General features: G+C 37.4%; 1 protein-coding gene and 1 long non-coding RNA gene across 4 annotated transcripts in view; both read right to left on the minus strand.

The window, feature by feature from the left end:
- Window positions 1-17,385, minus strand: part of LOC131253057 (uncharacterized) — an 89,149-nt gene that overhangs the window by 13,506 nt on the left and 58,258 nt on the right. Inside the window, exons 10-16 of one of the 3 annotated variants that reach the window (XM_058253883.1) lie at window positions 16,410-16,476; window positions 13,635-13,700; window positions 3,316-3,423; window positions 3,027-3,157; window positions 2,754-2,820; window positions 2,095-2,162; window positions 1,749-1,836 (exon numbers count right to left, since the gene is read on the minus strand). In XM_058253883.1, coding sequence (XP_058109866.1) covers window positions 1,749-1,836; window positions 2,095-2,162; window positions 2,754-2,820; window positions 3,027-3,157; window positions 3,316-3,423; window positions 13,635-13,700; window positions 16,410-16,476 — 595 coding nt within the window. Of the gene's footprint in view, window positions 1-1,748; window positions 1,849-2,094; window positions 2,163-2,753; window positions 2,821-3,026; window positions 3,158-3,315; window positions 3,424-13,634; window positions 13,701-16,409; window positions 16,477-17,385 lie in introns of all 3 variants that reach the window. The other 2 variants (XM_058253882.1, XM_058253884.1) reach the window with 2 other exon arrangements.
- Window positions 10,176-13,591, minus strand: LOC131253058 (uncharacterized). Its single transcript, XR_009174819.1, has 2 exons — window positions 12,855-13,591; window positions 10,176-12,768 (listed from the first exon to the last, which is right to left on the minus strand). It is a non-coding gene; the product is annotated as an uncharacterized LOC131253058 (long non-coding RNA).

Consider the following 17,385-nt stretch of genomic DNA (forward strand, 5'->3'; position numbering starts at 1 on the left):
CGTTGCTTAGGGAGAGTCATCTAAAGTATGAAGGTTAAACAAATATATGCATATATGGGTTGAAGCAATCACCACGAAAGTGGTTTGAGAACTTCAATAGTATGGCTGTATCATTTTTACTAAAAAGGAGTAAAGAATATTACTCAGTTTTCTCAAACCACTCAACCTCTGGCTACATAATTCTTATTGTGTATGTGGATTTATTATAGTGACTAGTGATGACTTGGCAGGGTACTGGAAAGCTGAAGTCATATTTTCAAACTCAATTTCAATTCAAATATCAAGGTCTTTTTCGATGTTTTCTTTGCATTGAAGTGGCAAGATCGAGAGTTGAATAAATTGTCAAAGAAAATGTTTGTAACTTATTGGAAGAGAAATGGATGTTGGGTACCAAACTGGGAGATACTCCAATGGACCCTTATCTCAAACTTGAACCTAAAGAAAGAGAATTGTTAGAAGACCCTAGTATGTGCAGGAGATTTATGGGCAAAGTAATCTATTTGACCATTGTCGAGCCTGATATTTCCTTTTCGGTCAGTGTGGTGAGTTAGTTCATGTAAATTCGGAGGACACCACATCTATAACAGGTATTTGAAATGTTCACCTAGCAAGGGTATCTTATACAATAGGAAATAGAATGTGACTGCTACATACGGACAAATCCACACACCTTAGATTTCATTTCATGATCAAATCATAAATTTATTCACCAAAGTCTCTCTCTCTCTCTCTCTCTCTCTCTCTCTCTCTCTCTCTCTCTCTCTCTCTCTCTCTCTCTCTCTCTCTCTCTCTCTCTCTCTCTCTCTCTCTCTCTCTCTCTCTCTCTCTCATGATGAGTTGAACAGCCTCATTTTTGGACCATGTCATCCACATGCACAGCCCGGATGTCCTTCACATGTTCTAGGCTGGCACCTCTGGCCGCATGTGATGGTGGGGTGGAGAGTGGATGTAGGCTTAGCAAAACTCTGTTATAATTAAATCTCGTATCATTATATAATGTACTTCCTGTAAAAATATACCAAATATCATCGTCATCATCTAAGCCTTATCCCAACTAATTGGAATCGGCCACATGAATTGCTTGGAGCATCCCCAATATTATTGAAATATCCCCAATATACTGATAACACTGGTGGTAATACCAATAACACTAGTATTATCAGAAATTATAGGTATTGTCGATATATCACCAAGGATCGCCAATATTTTCGTCCTCGTAAATTCCAAGTGTCTCTCGTATCGCCAATGTATCGATATCGCCAATGTATCGCCAATATTTTCGACTTTGTAAATTCAAGGTGTCTCTTATATCACCAATGTATCTTCGATATTTCAATAATATCGCTAATGTATCGATATCGCCAATATGTTTCTTCTTTTTCCATTTTCCAGATGAAAGTCTCTTGTTGTTTATTATTCTAATTGATAATAATAATAATAATAATAATAATAATAAAATCTGCATCCAGAGCAAAAGATCTTCCTCTATTTGAGGTTGATCATTCCATTTATAATGCGAGGAAACATTATTCAAACTGAAACTAAAATCTGATTTTGAACACTTCAATATTTTGAGAAACAGCTGCATCACAAAATGTTATCTGTCAGACAGCAAAAAATATGAAGATATGGTAATTGTTAAATTACACCTTGGTATGTATATCAAGTATAAACTGTAAAACAAATCCACAGTGAAGAAAAAGGAAAAAATATATCACAATATCATATCAAAGTAAATCAATGAATACCTTTGCTTCATATTCAAGATACTCGACTTCAAGATTTTTCAGTTGGTCCGAATTTTCAGTACCTAGATTGGACATCATCGCTGACCTGCTAAATGACACACCGAAAAAGAAGGGAAAAAAAAAAAGATAAAAGAAAAGAGGCAATAAGAAAGTTATTGCTTTTCATTATAAACATTCTGAAGTATCAAATTTATGGTATTAGAGAAGAAATGATAAGAAAATGGGGAAGGAAGAATGAGAGATTGTGAGATTCTCTCTCACTTGGTCTCTTGTTTATAATAATGGGGAGATAAGAACAGTGTGCACAATGTGCCATTTCTAACAAAATGCAACTTATTTACATTACCTTTTGTCGAAGTTCTTTAAGTTATCCACCAATTTCCTGATTTGAATGACATAACGCCCCAACTCTTCCTATATTAGAAATACGAAACGTGGCAGTAAGGGAAAGAAACTGCGTTCTTCATATGGTAAGGCAAATGGAGATATTAGGAGCATGTGTCAGTCACAGGCACAGTTCTGGGTCCAATTTCAAAAAACTGGACACTGCACATGAGCACAAGATATGGGCCATTTATCAAGTGGGCAGAAATGGAGGATCCACAGCTCAGATTCCACAATAATCAGACAATTCTGAACTTATGATCAGAAAAGAATTCTGTTGAATGTTGGACCATTTCTTACATTTACTTTATTTGTCTTCCCATTTTAGTCTGCTGATCACATGGTTAGAGTCCTTTGATCAGTCTTTTAACTTTGCAGCCCACCATTGTAAGTCCCAACTGGTCCAAATCTCAACCTCATCCACATGCACCCATGTATATGTCAATTCGATGCTGGACCTAGAAATCTGTGTTTTTCACCATTTCAGAAATCAGGCCTGATCTCCTATACCAATTTACATCTTTGGCCATATCACAAATGAATCACTTTAATGCTTCTACACAAAAAGAAAGAAGGAAAGAAAAATGAAATGAATCACTTTAAATAATAATAATAAAATACCTTATATGCTGAAAGGTGATGAATAACCACGTTCATAAAATAATTGTTATGTTTCTCCAACTCATCACTGAACATGTAAAGCAAATAATAACAGTTACAGGGAAGAACAGAAATTCTAATTGGTGAAACAAGATTAGCATAGAAGCAATGACAGTATGAAAACAAAATACAAAATCAGGATGCATGTAAGGCTAGCTGCTTTTAGGGCTAAACCACCGATATGGTGTAGTTATAAGCTCCAATCAGCATGAAAAACAAAATGGACATACATACTTGTTCTGCTTTTCCTTTTGATCCATATATGAGGACTGGAGAATCCAGGTATCTTCCAAGAAATTGATCCATGTGTGGACAACATCTGCTTCTACCTTACACGAAGCTACTGATCTAGAAAGCTCATCTTCCTGTAATGTATATTAGAGAAAGAAGCAAGTTCAGGTATCTGCATCTTGAAATTTTCGCCACTCTATGCTACAAAATATCACTTCCAGATATTTTGATTAACTGCCATGAAAGAAAGAAAGAAAATTAATAAATAAATAAATAAGATGAGCATTCAGACCTTGGCTTTCAAATGTAAAACAATTTGATTGCTTGCTTCCTCAAATTTCTCTCTCTCTTCCCTGTTATTGTGAAGGCGTGCAAGAGCAGCTGCCAGGGAAATATTGACCTGCAATTGATAATCCAATGCTAGAAATATCAAAGGCCTTCTTCGATATCAGTGAAAGACCTTTAGTTTGCCATCAAAGAGAATTCTACATTCCAGGAAACCAAGGATACATGATTATTGTTATCCTCGTGAACACTATTTTAACCAAGGAACCATGGAAACATCAAATTCCCTTTGTCTATTAAAAGACGGAAGAACTTCATAAACCATCTAAAGTAGGTCAAATGACAGTACAATAATTTTTTTTGAGAGGTAACAACAGTTTTATTACAAGCTCGCAAAACGAGAAAAGAATACAAGCCCATACAAGGCCAAAACCAAAAAACCAAAGAGCAAGGCCCAGCTCAAAGAGAGGCCGAATCGGCCTTAACAAGCACGGACCACTCCTTGACAAGGCCACTAGCTTTGTTAATAACCTCATTTACTCCCACATCAACATTCCTGAAACATCTCCAATTTCTAGCTCCCCAAAGACCAAAGCCCTGCCATAAGTCAACCTCCAAGAGATTTTCCCGAAGTTATCCGTACTCCCACCATGCCTAGCCCAAAGCATCTCCTCAACTGATCCTGGCATCACCCAGTCAATATGGAGCGAAGAAAAGAAATGACTCCGGACTCTTGCATACGAACAATGGACGAAAAGATGAACGATCGTCTCCTCATTTCTCATACTCATCAGACATATATTGGGGAGGATCAAGGCTCTTCTCTAGAGGTTATCTATAGTGAGAATTCTCTTTTGGCCCACTAACCACACGAAAATCGCTACATGATGAGGTGGATCCATACAGCGCATCAAATCTGAAATCAAGCTAGTAAATGATCTAACCAAGAATTTTCCGGATCGATTCTTGGACCAAATCATTGAGTCTTCACTGGAAGTATTAGGAATAACTTTCTGAAGGACCTGCAACATCTAACCGAAGTTACCGAACTCAGCAATCTCAGCTTCCGATAAATTCCTGCAACAAGGAGGGGCCCAAACTCTCCCCCCCCCCCCCCCCTCTTCAACCATAGAAAAACAAATCGCCAACAAAATGAAGCAGTCAGACTCGGGAGCAAGCCGAGCAATTCTTGGAAATAGAACCTGAAGCGCCTGCACCAAATATTAGCCCGAAAAGGTATGAGAAGCCCATTACCCAACTCAAAAGATATCCATCTACAAACTGGGTGATCGGTAGCCCCAACCCCTGTCCAAATCGCAGACGCCTTGTAAATGGACGATCTCTTTACATACCACCCACCCACTTGAGTGCCATACTTACAAGCAGTCTGCTCCCTCCAAAATGCACCTTCCTCAAACCCGAATCTCCAGATCCACTTGCCGAGCAAAGCCCGATTCATATCACCTAGTAGTCTAGGGCCAGCCCTGCCAACCTTGATCGGCTTGCAAACCTCGTCCCATTTAAGTGAAATTTCTTCCCTTCGCTAACTCCTCTCCAAAGAAAATCTCTCTGCAGCTTCTGAAGTCTGTCCAACACCAATTTAGGGCATTTGAATAGAGACAGAACATACACCGACATATTAGAAAAAGCTATCTTGATAAGGGTTAAACGCCCTCTCAAAGAAACGTACCGAAATTTCCAAGGGGCTAGCTTCCTCTCGATTCTCTTAACAACTATTATCCCATAAATGCTTGGTCGGCTTCCCAATACAGAGAGGCAGCCCCAAATAAAAAGAGGGAAAGTCCCAACTTTGCATCCAAAGATGCCTGCAAGGCAGATGAGATCCTTTCTTTTGACATGAATCCCTAACATTTCCGATTTTGCCGCATTAACCTTCAAACCAAAGACTGCTTCGAAACAAACAGTTAACTTACAAAGATTATCAACTGCCTCCTCTTTCACCTCACAAAATAGTAACGTGTTATCCGCATACTGAAGGTGGGATATTTGATCAGCATGGGCTGCAACCTTGAAACCACTGAAGAGGCTGTTATCCTCTCATTTTTGAAGCATCATACTGAGATCTCCCCCTACCGCTACAAACAAGTAGGGGAGCAAATGACAATAAAACATCAAATCATATGTTGAATGAAATCAAGTCTTGGCGCTCACATCCTCTTCTTAGCATAAAAACATGTTTCCAATAGATCAATTGACACAAAACATGAAGAAAGCTCTTTGCTTCCATGAAGCATTAATTATTCACCATACATCAAGTTATTGGTTAAAACTAATGACTTCATCTGTCCCTCCAAAGGGAAAGAATTCAATACGAAGTGTGGTTGTCTTACACCTTCCTCAACCAAGATTTAGGCAGGAAGAAAAGAATGTTAAGCCTAAAGGCATTATTCCGGACTTAGATAAAGCAGAGGTCACGCAGCTCAAAGATTTCCAAACTTGACCAAGCCATGATGTTCCTCAAATATCTATATTTATCAATTTGAAGAAAAAACTGTAAAACCAGAAAGCCTACCTAACAACCTTAGGGTCAATGTGGGCAGTGGGATTTCAGCAGCAAAGGTGCAACACAGGCAGGTTGGGTCAAGTTGAGGGTCAACCCAAGCCCAACCTGACCCTAAGAGGACCCAAGACGCCAATCCAGGTCCAAACTGAAGTCCTCATACTTGACCCAAGTGTTCGAAGTATAGGTATCGCTACAAGTTTTGCCGGCCGAGGATACGGAAACAATATCGATATCGCCGATAATATTGTTGATAACTGGAAATGTGAGGAAACATAGGAAAAATGGTGGAATTTTCAACGAAACTTCAGGAGATGTTACAATGTACATATTTGCATATTTAGAAATTATAAAAAATAAAAAAAAATAAAAAAAAAAAAAACAAAAACAAAAAAAAAACTTGCAAAAAGAATGCGTACATAACAAGTTTCCATTTAATGGGGCCTTAAAAGCATGTGTTGTTGTAAGAAATCAGTCCAACCATCCCATCCATCCTATTTAACCATCCAAACATCCATCGATGTTGCAAAATATCAACAACACATGATATTTTACTAAGAAATCATCAACAATTGGAAAGGAAAAGAAAGATTGTGGTCTCAATATCGCGCATGTTGTGATATCGATAATATCGAGATATTATCAATATTATCAATGGCAAATTGAACGCTACATACAACCATGTGCCCATGAAAAAAAATTGAATAATTTCTTTTTTTTCTAATAAGTAAAATTTTGATGATATCAATACATTGGCGATATTATTGAAATATCATCGATACACTTATAATATAAGCATTACCTAAAATTTACATAGTCGAAAATATTGGTGATACACTAGTGATATTGATGCATTGGCAATACAAGTGACACCTAAAATTTACGTAGTTGAAAATATTGGCGATTACATTAGTGATATTGATACATTGGCGATACTTAGCAATACATTGCTAATACCTAGAATTTCTGATACTACCAGCGTTATCAGTATCGCCACCAGTGTTATCGGTATTACTAAGCTAGAGATAAAGATAATATCGGAGATAATTCAAACATTGAATACATGTTTGTATATGTACATGCTTGGATAGATGGATGGATCAAGGATGGATGTATCTATGTATGCATGGATGGCTGGATGGATGGATTGTGTGTGCGTGTGTGTGTGTGTGTCTATATGCAAGCACACATGCATGGATGGATGGATGGATGGATGGATCATGCATGTATGTATCTATGTGCATGCATGGATGGATGGATGGATCCACCCTTTTCCCCATGTTTCCCTAAGTCAATAATACATTCTTTTAGGCCTCATTAAAGGGAAACTTATTATTTGATTCCTAAGTATGCAAATATGCATCTTTTCGTTATTATTTGATTCTTAAATATGCAAATATGTGTATTTTAGCATCTTCTAAAGTATTGTGGAAAATGTTCCACCATTTCCCCCATGTTTCTCTAATGTTTCCTTGAGTTAGCATTACATGCTTTTAGACCCCCTATTAAAGAGAAACTTATTATGTATGCGTCCTTTTTGCAATTATTTGATTCTTAAATATGCAAATTTGTGTATTTTAATCTCCTGAAGTTTCATCAAGAAATTCCACTATTTCCTTGTGTTTATCCAATATTTCCCTCAATTAGTGATACATTTCTAGGTATCAACGATAATATTAGCGATATCAATACACATTTCTATATCCCCAACCAATGATACATGTAATGATATTGATACTTCGACACTACTTTAACTCATATAAATTCCACATGTTCTAAAGTTTCACTCATATTAACGAGGCAAATTAACGCGTCACTCCATTAATAATAAATAAGGTCTAATACATGAATATCGGTTTTTCAGGGCACAAAACTAACAATGCATGTGATTGTTCCCAACCTCACCAAACTCGACACCAAACCCAAATTCAAATCAAGTAGGCATTTTTCAACCTAAACCCAAACCGATGACCTTGACAACTTGACCCAAACTCGAGTTGGGTCAATTGGATCAGTTGGGTCACCCCGAACCCAAGTTGCAGCCCTAGTAGCAAGTCTTGCAAAAAACCATATAGCTGGTCATCAATCATCACTAAGAACCACTACCACGCCATTAGATCGCTAACTAAAGAGCGATTTCTAAGAATGGCTAGGGTGGCAAGTTTGATGCATCAATAGGTGTTCCTTATGAAGTTTTAGGGTTTTATGAAAGACAGGAGCATATAACTTCTCCAAAACCAATTTTTAAGTGATTAGGAACTATTCTCATCCAAAAGATATTAAATTTTCAAAAGATGTAAACCAATGGCCAAGATCATACCTATGATTGTGCCCTCTCAGTTTGTGTAGAAGCCCAATGTCGGTCCTTCAAAGTAGGTCTGTTCTTAATCCATCTCTCGTGGAAGGGATGCATGCCCACATTATACGCCTATAGGCGTAGAAGATGAGAGTCGTGCACACCATATACGCGTGATGGAAAAGAGGAAGGAATTGGGAGTGGGATTATGTCTCTTCTTCTCTTTTTATTCTCTGGGGGGAGTATTGTGCCATACACCAACATCTTCGGTCCATGCCCTATATCATCAAAAGTTTGAAATCCTGCCCATCCATGTGCCTAAATCGACCCGCTGAAATTGACCCAAATCCTTCCACTATTTACCACATTCATCCTTGGCCAAAATCTCATGAAGGCAGAAGTGGTGAACCACTAAAAGATCTAATAATTGGATGTCAATCAAATTTGACCAAAACGTTTTATAGCGGAAATAGAAAAGATTTAATGGTTGAAAACGTTTGAGGAACCTTTTGAAAATATTAGAGAGCGTTGGTTAGCTTTAAAACACTTGATGAATGGGCCGATCAACAAGATCTACCCACATAAGTCCCAAGAAGACTATTGGATTTCGTGTCAATGCATGTAAGGCTTCCACCACATCCTAATATGTGCACCCAATGTTGTCAAAATCGTTATCGTATCGCAAATCGTAACAGGGGTTGAATCTATTGAATTGCAAATGATAAGATTTTTATGATTTTCGTAAAAATTTGAAAATTATAAATTTAAATAAAAATAATTAAAAACTTCAACACTATCATGACATGGCTTACTTAAAAATTAAATGACTATTATCTCTCTTTCTTTTCTTTTTTTCTTTTTTCTTTTTCCTTTCTTTGTCTTTCAAGAAATTTTCCTTAAAAAACATTCAAGGATCCTTTAATAATTTATGTTCTTGTTACCTTTCTTGAATGTAGAATTGCATTAGAAAAGTGGTATTTTATTTCATACACCAACAAAAAAAATATTTTGATTTCTAACCATCATTCCACAATACATATAAGTCAACATGATCGTAACCATCCATAGAAACATTTCAAATAAGTCATGCATCAATTTGGTGTTTCGACCAGTTAAGAAGTGAGAGGAAAAAAAAAAAAAGGTTTACCGATTTAACATTGAAGAAAATATATATCATTTAATCTCATATAAAGAACAAAATAAAATAATTTACCTTTTCTAAACGATTATTTTTTTAAAGGTTTTTTTCTAAATGATTCTTAAAGCCCCCACCAATTAAAAAACATAAAATGAAAGCCAACTAAAGCATAAAATAGAAGAAAACAAACATAATTTGAATCGTAAATCAGGATTTGAATCGTAAATAGTAGGATTCAAATCATAAAATCATAGGATTCATCTAAATGGGGATTCAAATCGTTTTGCTTAAGATTCGACTCAATTCATAAATCGTAGGATTTTATCAACACTATTTGCACCCAACAACAGTTGTATGTCAACCACCAATGTAACCTCAAAATGTCTATTAAGGCCCATAACACAGGAACCATGAAGTCCTTACATGACCTTGAGTCTAAGAATTTGTGAAAACTAACACATGATCAAGTCAATCCAATGCAAGCATGATCGGCCTCTCGGTTAGGAAACTTCACAAGACCAATGTGAATGTGGATAACATGATATCAAAAAAGGGTTACATAGCAACCATTATGTAACGGTAACAATGGGTATTGTTATGCATTACAATCCGTAGCCTAATAGTAATGATGGTGGTTGTTATGACCACTATTACCATTATTGAATACCTTAGTGGATACACAAGGTGGCCATTGTGTCCACTTCAATCTTTCCCCTTAGACCCACAAGTGAGATTCCATAAGCAACCCTCATAACCCACTAAACATATTTAATCCAATAGTTCCACACAATTAAATGATGAAAAGCAAAAGAATATTCCATTCAACTAAGTGGTCACCAATAAACAAGATCCATCAACATATGAAAGATTGGCTTTCCAGGGCACACATATGTAACACGATGTTCACTCGTGGCAATCAAAGACCAATCATTAAGCAAGTCGATGTAACCCCTAGAAATACTAGAAAATCATTAAGCAAATGACATTGAAATATGCCCACACGCAGTGGAAACATGGCTTTATGATACTTGCTCAACTCACAAACCTCGCACTCTAACAGTGAAAGAGATGACAACAACAGAATGATACTGTTCAAATTCTTTGAGTAGAGGTGACCTAGCCAACATGCCACTAATGAGGTGATGTACTACTCTTCATGGTGGCTCCAACTTGTTCGAAGTCCAAATAATAAAGATCACTCAATTCATGTCCTCCACCAACCCTCTTCCTTGTCCTTAGATCTTGACACAATAGGCAAGATCAAAAGTCATAGAACAATTGAGAGACTTCGTAAATTTAGTAACGGACGTAAGACAAAAGAAATTTATGCATATAAAGGACAGAGAATAAAGAGATAGAAGATAAGTGCCCAAACAACATACTTCAAACAATTTACCATCAACTAAAGTAACAAAAGAGTTGGAAACTAATTTATCAACAACAAGATGCACCAGACTCACACATCATATAATCAAATGCACCCAAGTCCATGACCCAAGGGGTCTAACTCGAGGGAAGTGAGACAAGTTGTACCTGAATTCAAAGTGCTAATGTGGTGGACGCAAGAGCACTAGTCGAACAATGAGGCTGACTCTTTAGTAACTTTAAGTATACCTCTTTAGCAAGAGTGACTAAAACACCAACAGCACTCCGTTGTTTTTTAATGTAGCTAGATCCAGCTGATCAAATCTCACTACTCTCTCTAGAATAAGAAACGTAGTTTGCACTGTGGATAGCTTGGTTTGGTTTCCCACACTCTCAACACCTTTAAATCCAGAATGAGTACCTTTCCTAAATCCATGGCCTCCCCCTGACTCTCACAATCACTTGTGGCTTCCACAACCTCCTTGACCACCATCATAGACAGCAAAAGAAATTAGGGAAGATCTAACACCTACTCCCACTACCCCAATGGCAATTATAGTACTAAGAAATACCTATTGGAGATGGGCATATACCTCATTAAGTGATGGAGCATCCCCACCTCCCAAAACTTATGCCCGAATCGATTCATATTCAAGTTTAAGACCTTATCTTTTTTTCCTTTTCTTTTTCTTTTATTCTTCCTTCTTTCCTCTTTTATTATTATTTTTGTTAAAGGTAAGTTTAAGACCTTATCAAAATTTTACAACTCAGAATCCTTCATGTTGCTGCCTTTTTTTTTCCAAGGCTTATGATGATCTTTACAAAAGCATGGGGACAAGAGAAGGTGGGGAAGATGTCTTCAAACTTGCAAAACATGAGTGAGGAAGGGTAGGAACCTAGATCATTGAATCAGTCTAGATGCATTAAGAGTAATGACAAGAGGGGACAATGAGATCAATGAAAGGTAGAGAAGTTATTTTCAAAACTTATTAGATGACAACCACTCTGAGAACATAGGGATAGCAGGAACCATAAAGTCAAATGATGTTGGAGACTATAGATACTTTCACAGGATTAAGATATTTCAGTGAAAGAAGCTTCAGGAGAGATGAAAATAGGTAAGGTCCTTAGACTAGATGGTATACTAATAGAGTTTTGGAAGTCTATGGAAGATACCTGTTTTTTTTTTTTTTTTTTTTCTTTCATTCTTTCATTTTGACAAAGTTGTTTAACAATATTGTAGCATCGAAGAAAATTTCGGATGAATGGAGGAAAAGTACTGCGATACCAATTTATAAGAATAAAGGAGACGAATAGAGCTAACAGTAAATATCATGGGTCTAAATTTATGACCATATTATGAAACTTTGGGAGAGTGATTGAGCAAAGACTAAGGCATGAGAGATGAATGTATGAGAAAATCAGTTTGGTTTCATGTCAGGGAGGTCTACCACTAAAGCTATCTTCCTACTTAGGTAATTAATTGATGGATGAATATAAAGAGAAGAGGAAGGATCTCCACATGATCTTCATTGACTTAGAGAAAGCTTACGATAGGATCCGTAGAGAATTAATCTAGTGGGTGTTGATAAATGAGTTTTAAGAGGATATATTGATATGAATAAGCATATGTATGCGGGAGCAGTAACAAATGTGAGAACCACCAACGAAGAGAGAAGTCGGTCCCAATAACAGTAGGCTTGCAGTAGGGGTCTGAATTGAGCCCATACCTTTTCACATTGGTTATGGATGAGTTAAGGAGACATTTACAGGAAGAGATCCCACGGCATATGTTGTTTGTAGACGAAATAGTTTTGATTGACAAGATAAGGGAGGGTGTAAAGTGTAAACACAAAGCTTACATTTATGGAGGGGTTCTTCATAATCTAAAGGATTTAAAATTAGTCGGTCCAAAACAGAGTATATGGAGTGCAATTTAGCAACAATAGGAGTGGGAACAAGGAATTAGTTAGGATTGTTGACCAAGAAGTTTCCCAAAATGACCAATTTCGATATCTTGGGTCAATAATTCATGAGAGTGGAGAGATTGAGAAGTATGTTGCCCATATAATTCAAGCGGGATGGAGGAAATGGAAATGTCCTTTTGGAGTTTTATATGATTGTCATTTAACCCTCAAAACTAAAAGGGAAAATCTATAGGATAGAGCTACGAAACCAGCCATGTCCCTCTGGAGTTTTATGTGATTGTCATTTACCCCCTCAAACTAAAAGGGAAAGTCTATAGGATAGAGCTACAAAACCAGCCATGCTTTATGGGACAAAATGTTGGACAGTTAAGTAACAACACGTTCATAGGATGAGTGTAGCTGAAATGAGGATTGTTAGGATGGATGAGTGGCAACACAAGTTTAGAATTAGAAATGAATGCATTCGAGGGAATCAATACTCAAGATATAGAGTCATAGAAAAGGGGGGGAAAGCCTCATAGAAGAAAATAGAGAAAGGAGGGAGAGACAATCAGGTCTATGTCAATATGTGCTATGATACCATGTTGAAATCATGGGGGAGAAGAAGAAGAAGAAGGGAAAGCGTGCCGCTTGGTATCCCATGTCCCATCTCCCTTGTCTTTTATTAAGAAAAATCTCATAATGACAAATTTGCCCCCAGCAGCACAATACACCCATGTACACATTGTAGGTCATGCATCCCACACTGTGTACTTTAAAGTATACAAGAGTGGGGCCCATACACACACAGGTACATCTGATGGACTGCACGGTTGTATGGACAATACATCAACGTAACAACAATGAATGCAACACACTAACATCTGTAACGGAAGTAACCAAACACAACAAGTGAAGGCAAAATAAGGTACAAAAGCAGTTTCAGGCTGACAGCTGAAGCAAATAAAGAGGTCAATCAAAATTGACATTTACAAGATTCGACACGAGTATGTTCCGAAACTGAAGCAAGAAATTTTGACTTAAAAATAAATAAATAAAAATAAAAATAAAAAAATAATATTTGCATTAAGGCATATACCTTTTTCAGTTTAGCCTCAAGCTCATCTCTTTGCTTTTCAAGTCCTGCAATCTCAGTAGATATTTCCTGTAACATTGACATGACAAAAATGGCTTAGAGCTACACCTTTTGCCAGGAATAATAAAATGGTCACCCCATATGCATGCTTTCATATGATCTCCGAAGCACACATGGAGGTTCAGACCAAAAAAAAAAAAGAATCATAAAGCCAAGAGAAATCATGAACTACAACAGAAAGAAGAGGTTGTCCTACTCATGAGTATGTATAACATAATGATCTCCTTAGACTATTACATCTCACCTGGTATACCTAAACATCAGGTTGTATCATACAAAAGAAATACCACGTAGGTATGCAGCACTGATCCGTTACATATCAATTGGGTCTAGGAAAGAAATGGTAGAACCTTTCATGAATAGGATTTCTTCTTAGTAGAATAGATTTGTGTGGAGTTCTGAGGACAAATCAATAAGGTGGACCAAAGAAGTGAATTGTCTCCCTCCTGGGTATGAGAGCCTAGTGCTGATGGATCCGCATTGGGTAATCTAGGTGATTGTGAAGTTGTAGGGGCCACAAGAGATGACCGTCGGAGAATACTTCTCCAGACAGCCGCTTGAGCATATTCAAATAGGGGGAGGTGTCGGCATTGAGAAATGGCCTTAGGATCTTTACTTCATATTTCTCTAGGAGCATTGTCATCGAAGGTCCCAAGAACGTCATTGGGTGCAGATGCCAACTCTGCCAATGAAAACTTTCCTTTATTTTCGATGAAAATCGTGAAATATCCTCAGGGTTAAACATTTGTTAATCATGCAAGTAAAGAAGAAAGTGAAACCACAGATACTCTTGGGAAGGAGGGCATTCAAAAGTAGACCTTTGCATTATAGACTCTAGGCCCCCTCATTGAAATGTGTTATATCTTTCCTTTGGAATCATATGTTCATCATTTATGAAAAAAAGTGGGGTATCATGCATCATGCATGCACGAGTACATGACAGATTATGCACGCATGAGAACATAGTTAATTAAGTGCACTAGAAATGTGTGTGCGCCTCTGTATACGTTGGGCGAAGCCATGGTGCAAAATCACACTGATTGGATGATCCCAACCATCCAATCAGTAGCACGAGAAGCAGACAGCAATGAATCAGAGAAACAAAGTCGTTCCAATCATCATCTTGAAACATTTACTCGGTACTTTCCACCATGGATTTCTTATTATTCCAAAGAACCACATTGGTTTTGGTGATCCCAGCCATCCAATCTATGGCTCGCAAAAAAAAAAAAAAAAAAGATGGTTGTAACAAAATGGTGGCTTTAGTTTTTTTTTTTTTTTTTTCCCTGAACCCTTTTGGAGCTCCTCTTTAATAAAGTTTTGTTAGCTTTCAAAACAAAACAAATCAAAATGGCCCACATTCAAAGGGGTAGGGCCATTTGATCAGCATGACAGTTTTCACCATGGCTTGCCTCCAATGGTATGAATAAATGGACGATCAGGATCAGTAATTTGATGTGCCGTATGTCACTGAATGCAGACCCACACCCACACGAACACATGCATGCCTAAAATAACTCACTTGGAATTGTATGCAGGATAATGCACAATAGGGAGCTTGCGAATATGATTTTTTTTTTTTTTTTGGGGGGGGGGAGAGAATCAACCAAAAATCACATTGATCGGATGATCCTAACCATCCAATCAGTAACATGGAAAGCAGACAGCAAAGATTGAATCAGAGAAACAAAGTAGTTCAAACATCATCTTGAAATATCTATTCAATAGGTTCCACCAGGGTTTCTTATTATTCCCAAGAACCACATTGGTTTTGGTGATGCTAGACATCCAATCTATGGCATGCAAAGAAACCGATAGTAGTAGCAAATTGGCAGTTTTAGTTGTTTTCTCCCTAAGCCCTTTTGGTGCTCCTGTTTAATAAAGTTCCATTACCTTTCAAAAAAAAGGCCCACATTCAAAGGGGTAGGGTCATCTGATTGACTTGACAGTTTTCATCATGGCTTGTCCCCAATGGTATGAATAAATGGACGTTCGGGATCAGTAATTTGATGTGTTGTATGCCACTGAATGCAGACCCACATACACACAGGTACGAACATGGACATGCCTAAAATAACTCACTTGGAACTAGATGCAGGATAACGCGCAATAGGGAGCTTGCAAATATGAGATGATTTTCAATTTATATTTTATTTTTATTTTCTATTATTATTATTAAAAAGACAATCCAAGCATTGCCGAACATAGCAGTGAGTAAATTTGTAGCGGTAAAACACCCTCCCACACAACTCTCTTTGCATATTCAACTAACATGTAAGACAACCATCTGAACATTATGGAGCTAATCATACAGACCTGCTGATATGTCAAATCGGGTTAATAAATGGTTCAGAAAGAACCTTTCCAAGAATGGGTTTCGGCCTATAAAGATATGAGTCGAACAGAGGGAATTATTCAGACATATCGATAAACAAGAGCCATGACACAGTTGTGGATATAAGCAGATGATGAGCGAGCAAGTGTATCCTCAACAAACAACAGAGTGATGAAATGGAAGGAAGCTTCGGTGGCAATATTATTCAATATATGGTAAGCAATTCTTTTAGGAAGCTAATCATTGCCAATTAAAAGATTAATCATGATACTCCACCTTTGAAATGCTAAATTGATAAGCTGGTATCCATATTATTAAATTCCAAACAATTCTTTAAATAGTAGTATAACTAAGCAAACATAGCTGCTCTAAAAATGACATACCTTCTCAAGTTCAGTAACTTCATTCGCTTTGGCCAGGCGGAAGTTAAGTGCCTCTTCTTTCTGATGCCTATTTAAAATATGAAAGAAAAACAATAGAGAAGTCTGATACTAGAATTTTCCTAGAAAATGAAAGTGGACCATAATCAAATAAATAAAAACATTTTATGATATTGGAAAAGCAAGGCGTTCTTCAAATATATTTTGCATTTCCAGTGATCAGATATGTTAGTATAGGCAGGCAGACAAACAGAAAGAGAAGAGGAATTATCTTGACTCTTACAGAGCCACTCCAGTATACGAGGAATGAGGAATGCAGAATCCATTATAGACATGAATGCTCCAACCAGTCATCTGAGAGGAATTATCCTGACTCTTACAGAACCATTCCAGTGCAGTATGCTAGGAATGAAGGATGGAACAATGCATTGTAGACATGGATGTTCAAGTCATTGAACCAGACCACCCACATGTTAAGCCAACATTGGACAAGCCATGGTTAGAAAGTCTGATCACAGTTGCAGGATCCTTCTAACTGGGTGCCAGTGCCACTTCGTAATCTCACTCGCGCTCCCGCTCCCACTTCCTACCTATTTATACTTGTTTATATTTTGAAAGAGATACTTCCATGCTCCGAATCCGAATTTGTTGCTGGTTCGCTTCATGCTTCATGAAACTATAGATCAGACAACCCTAGTCGGAGGGCTTCTGCATGATGAATGGATCATTGCTCAATTTTTTCTAGCCTGATGATTTACAGGACACTAACCCGATGATTAAGATTGTTGATCAGAGCATTCTTTTAGGCCATGGACCATAAAGTAGGCACAAAATATGGACAATCAGGATCCATAATTGGACCATCCACATATTCAATGAGATGCACATCCCATTTTATGTAGCAGGACATCCCTACAGTTTTCTTTTCCATATATGCTAATCAGTGTTTGAAATATTGGTATCACGCAATGTATCGCAC

The sequence above is a fragment of the Magnolia sinica genome, chromosome 8 (assembly GCF_029962835.1).
Source record: "Magnolia sinica isolate HGM2019 chromosome 8, MsV1, whole genome shotgun sequence".
Classification (NCBI taxonomy): Eukaryota; Viridiplantae; Streptophyta; class Magnoliopsida; order Magnoliales; family Magnoliaceae; genus Magnolia; species Magnolia sinica.